This window comes from Euwallacea similis, chromosome 2 (assembly GCF_039881205.1).
Source record: "Euwallacea similis isolate ESF13 chromosome 2, ESF131.1, whole genome shotgun sequence".
In the NCBI taxonomy this organism is placed as follows: domain Eukaryota; kingdom Metazoa; phylum Arthropoda; class Insecta; order Coleoptera; family Curculionidae; genus Euwallacea; species Euwallacea similis.
In genome coordinates, this window is record NC_089610.1 from 9,141,377 (window position 1) to 9,149,981 (window position 8,605).

At 35.1% G+C, this 8,605-nt stretch overlaps 2 protein-coding genes across 3 annotated transcripts; one reads left to right on the forward strand and one right to left on the reverse strand.

The window, feature by feature from the left end:
- Nucleotides 1–308: 308 nt before the first annotated feature.
- Nucleotides 309–2,090, reverse strand: LOC136419259 (alpha-tocopherol transfer protein-like). Of its 2 annotated transcripts, none has more exons than XM_066405470.1 (7): nt 2,066–2,090; nt 1,447–1,600; nt 1,232–1,394; nt 933–1,179; nt 769–879; nt 591–693; nt 309–541 (listed from the first exon to the last, which is right to left on the reverse strand). In XM_066405470.1, exons 1-7 carry the CDS (start codon nt 2,072–2,074, stop codon nt 390–392), a joined length of 939 nt encoding a protein of 312 aa, XP_066261567.1. In that variant the 5' UTR covers nt 2,075–2,090; the 3' UTR covers nt 309–389. The 2 variants fall into 2 exon arrangements, with proteins under 2 accessions (XP_066261567.1, XP_066261568.1); XM_066405471.1 differs by lacking the exon at nt 2,066–2,090 and adding an exon at nt 1,827–1,937.
- Nucleotides 2,091–6,639: 4,549 nt separating this feature from the next.
- On the forward strand, nt 6,640–7,997 carry LOC136417876 (alpha-tocopherol transfer protein-like). Its single transcript, XM_066403735.1, has 5 exons — nt 6,640–7,116; nt 7,177–7,426; nt 7,476–7,586; nt 7,648–7,750; nt 7,805–7,997. The coding sequence occupies exons 1-5, from the start codon at nt 6,785–6,787 to the stop codon at nt 7,948–7,950; spliced, it is 942 nt and encodes a 313-aa protein (XP_066259832.1). The 5' UTR covers nt 6,640–6,784; the 3' UTR covers nt 7,951–7,997.
- Nucleotides 7,998–8,605: the final 608 nt, after the last annotated feature.

The window sequence follows — 8,605 nt, forward strand, 5'->3', positions numbered from 1 at the left end:
TTAGTTATAAAAATATTTAAGTCTACTTTTCCTGATTGTCAATATTGTTGTAGTTTCTTTTCATGTTTCTGTTTTTGTTATAAAATTTTCAAAAATATAACAGGGTTGTTTGATGCAGAAACAACCCAAATCCATGCGTAATTTGACCTAGTATTTTTTAACACTACCGATCGACAGGACGATCTATTCTATCATACTTTGTAAGCTATATTTTTAAGTTGATCAGAACAGAATTTAGAAAAATTAGTTTTTTTGTTATTATCTCAAAACTTGTTATTCGTGACTCAGGGTGTTTCTGAAATCGGTGATTCAGTTGCTCTCGTACCTATCGTTTATTGTGACTTGACTATTTTTATATAATATCACACTAACAAAGGTCTCAATATCTTTTAATCTAAAGCCAATTTCTTAAATGACCCATCAACACCGCAACCAAACATGTCCCTCTGATACGGATCAAGTTCGATTTTCTCACTGGATTTTATAAGCAAAAGCTTCTCGAAAAGGTCTTGCGAATCATCGATTTGCTGACACCATTCGTCTAAAATCGGAAAATTCTAACAGAAAGATTGGGACTACAGAAAACTTACCATAAAGGTCTTCGATTGCTTCTCCAGTTCCTCCATAGTTAGAGGGAAGGCACTCAAGGGGAATGTGCGTAGAGAGGCTTTCTGCTGTCTTGTGAATGTGGATCTAAAATATTATTTTATTTTTTGACATTTCAAGACCTACTTGAGGCTTTTTTAATGAGCGCCTGTATAATACTACCTTGTTTACAAGCTTGCTTGGTAGCAGGGCCTTTATCAGTCTCATTACATGCTCTATAATGTTGTTGGTGTTAATAAAGTGTATGGATTTTATCCTCAGATTTACTGCGATCTAATTACACAACAAAATCATTTTTGGTTCGATTGAATAGTGAGCGATTTTACCAGCATATCCGTTAATTTCTGGTTAACAGTTGGAGTGTACTTCATCAAATTCTTCCAGGAATATCCCTCAAAATCGACGATTATGATGTTAGAAAGGCACATTTCCTCTGTGACCCTCATTTCAGCCATCATAAACACAGGGAGTTCGTATACGTAAGCGTCGTTGGCTTCGCCTTCAGGATCTGTTGCCTTGAAGATCGTTATACGACATAAATCGGGAGTGAGCTTGGGCATTATCGCGGTTTTGCTAAAAAAGAAGTGATTTGAACAAGCTATGTGACAGCTTAAAGGAAACTTACACAAATCTTTTACTCTCTTGATACTCCTTTGCTGAAGGAACGAGCTTGTCGAAGAATTCACTATGGTATCTAGATCTGATCCTGTAGTAGCCCTCCAAGCATTGCTTGGACTTTTCCAAACTCATTTTGCAGTTCAGGAGAATTATTTTCAATTTGTTGTCGTCTGCAGTATTTGAAATTTTAAGATTTGCCCTATTTCGAAGGGGAATACTTGCTATCATCATCAGGGAGGTGTTCGCTCTGCTTGATCCACTCTTTCAGAATCCGGACATTGTCATCGAATTGCTCTTCAGTTATGGAATAGTGTTTTAGAATTGCGTCTTTTTCTTCTTCGGTGACTTGCAGCAACTTGGAGAGCTTGGACATTTTCTGCAAATTACTAATTTTTAGGAACTTTCACATAACACTTAGCAGAGGTGGTTAAATATGACCCCACAAATAAGGAGTATCATCAGTATTGATAATTTTGCTGGCATTGTTTTCCAAAAAATACTCTCAAGGAAAATATAATTTATATTTGTTTAAGAAAGATGAAGTTGTAGCTGAAAAACTGAATAATGGCACACAGAAATTTAAAAAAAACGTAAATACCCACCTCTACTTTTTTTAAATTTCGGGGATACTAATGTGAACTACTACACTGCGGGCTGATGTCCAAGCTTAAAATGACCAAAAGGTAAATTGAGTGCAGGTACTAATCCATTTTAAATAAATTATGGCCAAATTATCCTGGCGACAAAACAATTAAAACACTTGTTCTTAATTGTCGCAATAAAGGTTGTTCAAAATAATGCTAAGTAATGTGTTTCGTCACTGCAAACACGTCGGACTTACCCTCTTCATCACTCCGTGTTTCAAACTTTCCCGAGAAGTTGCACGTTAATAACGAAATTAACTTAACAAATAAATGTTGTTGATTGACATCTTTAGTAACAGTGTTAGTGTTACCTAGCCGCTCGCCCATTATCCTTCAACTGTACTTTATTAAAAGAATTGTTAAACTGGGTCAAAAGTTGGCATTGAATTTTTTTCGTTGTGCAAAACTCATTTTACTCCAAACAACTTAGATTAGATTTATCTTATAGTTTTATCTTATAGCGGTTTCCTAGAGGTAATTTTTTTCCGAAGGCGTTGTTGGATGGTGGTGATTGCGGTTTTCTCAAGTTTACAACATGAGGTTTTGGTACTGCGTCATGGAATTTAGCGAAGAAAGCGAATAGGATTCAGTCCAGGAAGCTGAAACAGTTACTATATGTCCCTGTAATGTTTTTGAAAGAAAACGACAGAGGTGCGAATGAAATTGCAAAAAAACCGATGCTCATAAGCTTTTGTCGTGTATAAGTTCTTGAAATATTGAGGACTTTTTTGCCTTGTAAAGTCTGTGATATTACCCACTGCACGATAGCCATAAATCAAAGGAGGGTTTTAAAAATCACCCTTCTATAACCATGAATTTAAAATTTGATTTTGTTTGCATATGTCGTTTGAAACTAAAATGTGAAGAAATTTGTAATTCCTTCCACTATAAACTCATTAAAGCCCAACAGCTCAAAATGTTCACTATTGCAAATTAACACAACTCTACATCATGTACGTAACTGATTATAACGCCCTAAAAGGTAATGAATAAATGTGCCAAAGTAAATAGTTACTTACGGAATAACGAGGTAATGTAATTTTACAAGACGACTTAGTTCATTGTGGACCGGGTTTGTGAGCTAGTCCATAGATAGATGGGTTGAATAAAATCATATTACATTCGCGTTACATACAATGTTTTGTATCAGATTTCTTGTCAATTAGCTGATAATTAAAGGGTCAAGTCAAAGTTAAAATAACTACTAAATACCTTAATTACTTGATAATGGAAATGTCGAACATAAATCATAATGTAATACTCCGAAGAAATTCAATAAACTTATTTTGTCGGGCGAAATTTGTCATTGCTCCCACTGTAAATTTACTACTTGCAGAGGTGTTAAAAACAGATCTCAACATATACTATTACATGTCCATCCTTTTTTACCGCACGAAATAAAAAAATAACAAAATATACTCTCAACTGATAACTAAATTTATATGTATATAGGGTGATTCAAAATTCAATAGAATGAATTCAGGGGCGTATTTTTAAGATCAAAATAAAACTTTTTTCCTATAAACGTGAGTCCTCAAATGCGTAGTTTTCGATATACAAGGCGTTAAAGTTTTAACATTATCAAAATTCCTAGTGGGCTTTGACTGCGTAGTTTGATAATCGTACGCGTTTCCTGTCAAATTTGTTGAAATGTAATGCTCCTAAGAACAATGCAGGCAGAAAACAGATTATTACGAAAAACAAAAAAAAAACACTCAAGTTTATTGAAATTTTTCGTAGTCCGTTAACATTGTTCCCCGGAGTTTTGAAACTGTAGATTTATCAAAACTACAAAATAGATGAAACGTACTAACTTTCACTTAAACCAAATTGTCAACAAATTTGACAAGAAACATGTAAGATTATTAGGAAACTACGTAGTCATAGCTTAAATGTTTGTACTGAACTTTGATTTACCCTGTACAGTAAAAAATATTGTTAGATTAGAACCATCTCCAATTGTGAACTTCGGATTTTCGCAATGTCATCGAGTTGCCTATCAAAATTGACCGCCATTTTCCAGTATATTTAGTAACGATATTATAAGATTACTGACACCTACATATGTTGTTTTCAAGTATGGGATATGAGGTTTGAGCGTTGAATTGCAGAGTATAAAGAAAAAAAAAACATCTATTTAATTTTTTAATTCAGGTAGTAGTTATATATATATTTTTAAGAAAGCTATGTCTATTCTATTTTACGAGAATGAAACAGAACATAAATTACCCCCAACTTCTCCAATCATTATTTAAATAAAGCTTAATGTCCATATACACGCGTGAATTGCGGATCGCGAATTGTAAATCTTGTTCCTCCTATTGCTTAGTTTCAAATTAAATTGAGAATTTAATTAGGTAATGGAATTTCACTCAGAGGGAGCCTTGATCGTAGTCTGAAAAACTCACTGTTTGTTGCAGTATTGTATCTCATGCTCGAACAAAAGGAGACTAAAGGGAGAAAAATCCTGAAAAAAGGTAGTTAAATCTAATAAACATCTGTAATTGCATCCACAGAAAGGTGCAAACTGAATCAAGAGAAGTTATTTTTTCGTTTACTCCTTTTGAAGAATTATTCTTTTTTGTAAGCTTGAAAGGGATTGCTTTTAGCTTAGTTCCTTACCTAGTATCGAAAATATTTAATGAATTTATTTCGTCTTGCTACGTTTATAACTACTCCTACCATATCGAACTTCAACATATTCTATCACATATTCTCTTTTTTCTATTGTCCGCAACTAAAAAAAATATAATCTAACTTTCACTAATCTGAAACCTTTGTAGCTTCATAGCCATCTCTTGTCATGAAGCTAGAAACTCGGCAACCTTGCTCTTGTTATAACCGGCCGCCATTTTCTCATATATTTAATGATGTTATAAGATGGTCGACGCCTTTCGAGATATTTTAATCTCATCGAAAACGAAAGAAGGGGAGAGATTTGACTTTAAATAAAACATGGTCCATCTCTATTCCGGCAAGCGGATCCTAAATATCTTATTAATTCCCAGCGTAACACTTAAGTCTTGTCGCATCGCTTCCTAATATTCCGGCAACATCCCGAGGCTAATAAAATATTAAAAATGTTATCTCATCCGAAAGGTCGCCAAAAAGTAAAATGACAAAAGGGTCGAGCACGGAATGGCTCCCCAGTCGTTTCCGCTGACCTCTAAGCTTCCCGAAACGGTGGGAAATTGATTTTGTGAACGCGGCCTAAGCCCAAGGTGGGAAACTGCGGAAGTCTCACCCTTAGATTGTCTCTGTTTACCCGCAGCAAGACTAAGATTTACGTAATTATGACTTGCAAATTCAATTGTGAGGATTACGATAAACTAAAGCTGAGAATTCTGGGTTACATAGGGTTAGAATGGAAGGGCTCTAGATTCCATCGAGAGCAGATCTCTTGCCCTGAAAGCTCAGTGGTTCAACGATATTTAAATGGACACCTTTCGGCTATGCCCAAAATTACGAAAACCACAACATCCCTTTCTTAACTCTTTTCGTAAATAAACGATACAGTTAGATCCCTGGGATCCAAGCGAATCATATAAATTCTTATTAAGGGGCGGTTTTATCCGCCGGCTGTTAAATTTAACATGTGGACCCTCTTTTTGTTGATTTCAAAAAAGCAGGATACGTTACGTTCTATGCTTAAGTCCTCATGTGAATTTGTTTTGCCATGTAAAATTTGTAATTGCCCCCAGTGTAAGCTCATTAACAATAGATACGTCAAAATGTGATGTTCTCATATTTACCTGGTCAACACTGTTGAACATTTTAATACTACTCTCCATCGTCTGGATAAACGACTTCTTAAAAAAGAATAAAAATATACGTGATTTAATTCAGAAATTTGGAAAATAAATCAACAAATTTGTCTTGACGTTAAACATTTGTAATTACTCTCAATGTAAATCAATTACAAGCGGATACGTCAAAAATAAGTCTCAACATACCTTATCACCTATCCATCCTTTTCTAACGTATGCAAGTGTATAAGGACAATACTGCCTTGAATTACTAATTATTTAAATAAGTAGGCTTTGAAAATACCCGGCAGATTCATAACCACCTCTATTTGTCAACTTCGAAACTCAGCAAAATCGCCCCCACCCCAGTTGGCCGCCATTTTATGTATACCCTTGGCCTTCTTTTTTCTTTTGATATGATAAAGTCGAAACTGTTGTTATGCTTAAGATCTCATATCATCATTGGAAAATACATTCAACTATCTACCGAGTAAAAGTAAAAAAAAACTGGTTCCAAGACCACAAAGCTTTTGGCTTGTCTACTCGTTTGTCTTATTCAGAGGATTTCCAAAACAAATTCTCGTTTGGATAAAAAAGGGCCTTATCTCGTCCGCGGCATGGGGCTTCTTTGTGCCCGCAAAATGCGAAATTTTCAATGCAGACTGAGAGAAATTATCTGATTTCTGACAGGGAAATAAGCGCAAAAGAATAGACATGATTTAAGAATTGCGCATAGAAGCAATTAGAAAAGGCGATTGTTTTTGTACTGGAAATCGAAAAAGTTCTCTTTAAGGGGTTTGTCTTGTATCCGTTAATAAACAACATTAATGCCCATGATATTAATAAATTGAGGGGCAAAAGATTTCTCTTGAACTCGTTGACACTACAACGACAATAGTTTATAAAAAATGTTTAAATAAAACACAGTGTTTTGACCGTCATCGTGAGTCAAGGAAATCTAGACGTTAAGCCAAAACAAAATTACAAGCCCGACCGCATTCATCTAGACTCCAAAACCAAAAACATCCATCAAACCATGAACAAACCTGCATTTTCATCGTCCTTGTCTCGAGTTTCTCGTTTGGTTCAAGAACCCTTTATGGAAGTATACCACTTTTGATTGTTGCAAATCTCGCAAGAAATCGCGGTTTTACAACAGTGTTGTATAATATGAGTGTTGAGAGTAGTCGAACAGATTTGAACAGTTTGCTGCATAGAAATCGAGAAGAAGTTCGGCAATTGGTTATAGAGAAATTAGGGAAAAGTGAGAGAGATTTGGAGGAGGATAAGGGGAGTTTGAGAGGTTGGTTTGAACATCAGAAGCATCTACCAAAAGTGCCTTGCGACGCCATCTTAGAGATCTTTCTTGTGGTGAATAAATTCAACCTTGAAAAATGCAAAAGCAAACTGAGCAATTATTACACAATAAGAAAAACTATTCCAGAGCTTTATGTGGACAAAAACCCCAAAATGGAGCATATGAAGTTAATAGCAAATGTTATGTAAGTCAACAAAAGGTGTCGCCCCTTCACAAGTAATCTTCCTGCAACCAAAATTTCCAGCTACATCATCCCCCTACCAACCCTCACTCCCAGCCTCAGCAGAGTTACAATTATTAAACTTAAAGACATAAATCCACATAACTTTGACGCCCTTAACTTCTTTGCCCACTCATATAACATTGTAGAAATTAGAATAAGAGAAGATATGGCCCTACATGACACTTTAATTTACGATCTGGAAGGGGTTCAATTGGGGCACATCTTCAAGCTTCGAGTGGGGACCATTCGCAAAGCTGCCAAAGTCCTAGAGGTAAGTTTAAGGTTTGTGCAAGAGATATATCATAACTCAAAGGTTTCAGAACGTATTTTCAACCCGCTTAGAGGGGATTCATTACATTAATTTGCCGAGTTCCATGCAGATGGTTCTGAGCTTGGTTACGCCAATGTTGAAGGAGAAAATGAGAAAAAGAGTGAGTTTATAGGCAGAAAAATTTATCATTAAATTAATGAGGCAATTTTCTGTGATTATAGATTCATGTGCATAAAGATGTAGGAAGCTTGCAAAGTCATGTGCCCAAAGAAGTACTGCCTGAAGATTATGGAGGGTATGGTGCTTCTCTAGATTGTCTGCATGGTAATTAAAGCATTTTGCCAGTAGGAATGAGTGAATTTTGTGATAATTTTCCAGAATTGTGGCTCCAAAAACTTGAATGTTACCAAGGCCTTTTTGACCAACTAGAAACGCTAGTTTCGGGGAACATACAAAACCAAGAAGAAGACGATGATGGCGGGCCAGATTTATTATCCACTTTCAAGGAACTTTCTATCGACTGAATCGTGTTTTTGCTTTGAAGATCATTACATTGGTTCAATTAAGAAAAGTAAACAAAGGAAATTTCATCGATCAATATTTGAATTATTATGCAATTAAAAGTATGTGACATATGTTTAATGATGATTACAACTTGTACGTATTTTGAACTTAATGAGTATAAATTGTTTGATTCTCATTATTGTGTGACGACAAATTTTTAATGCGTAAGATCGTTTACGATGTAGTTAATTCCATTTACATCCGGCAAATAATACGTTATAAATTCACATATACACATATAGATTCTTTGGGATTTTTTGGGACAATTTTAACAGTTTTGTGTTAAAACAAACGTTGAATTGCATATTAACAAGACCCTTTTTTAAATCTAGCTTGAGAATTAATAACACATTTTCTGTAGCACAATTAACAAATTGTGCAAAATGGCAAATATTTACATTGTCTACTCTAAAACAAATGCCCATCGGTTACCTACCCTCCAGCTGCGAATTCCTAAAATGCCAACAATCATGAGTAATATTTCTCTTCCTCTCATACTTGAACTATTAAAAAGAAAAAGAGAATTTCAATTGTTTTTTTCGGCTCCAGCAATAGCTGTCGTTACTTTGACAACCAAATTCTCTTGTACTGACAAATGATGCTGAATGATCAAGA

Coding starts and splice junctions, on each gene's coding strand:
- LOC136419259 (XM_066405470.1), bottom strand. Junction 1,395..1,446: donor ACACCTCCCTGATGATGATA/GCAAGTATTCCC, acceptor CAAATACTGCAG/ACGACAACAAATTGAAAATA. Junction 1,180..1,231: donor CAAGAGAGTAAAAGATTTGT/GTAAGTTTCCTT, acceptor CTTCTTTTTTAG/CAAAACCGCGATAATGCCCA.
- LOC136417876 (XM_066403735.1), top strand. CDS start 6,785: ATGAGTGTTGAGAGTAGTCGAACAGATTTGAACAGTTTGCTGCATAGA. Junction 7,427..7,475: donor AAGCTGCCAAAGTCCTAGAG/GTAAGTTTAAGG, acceptor CAAAGGTTTCAG/AACGTATTTTCAACCCGCTT. Junction 7,587..7,647: donor AGGAGAAAATGAGAAAAAGA/GTGAGTTTATAG, acceptor CTGTGATTATAG/ATTCATGTGCATAAAGATGT.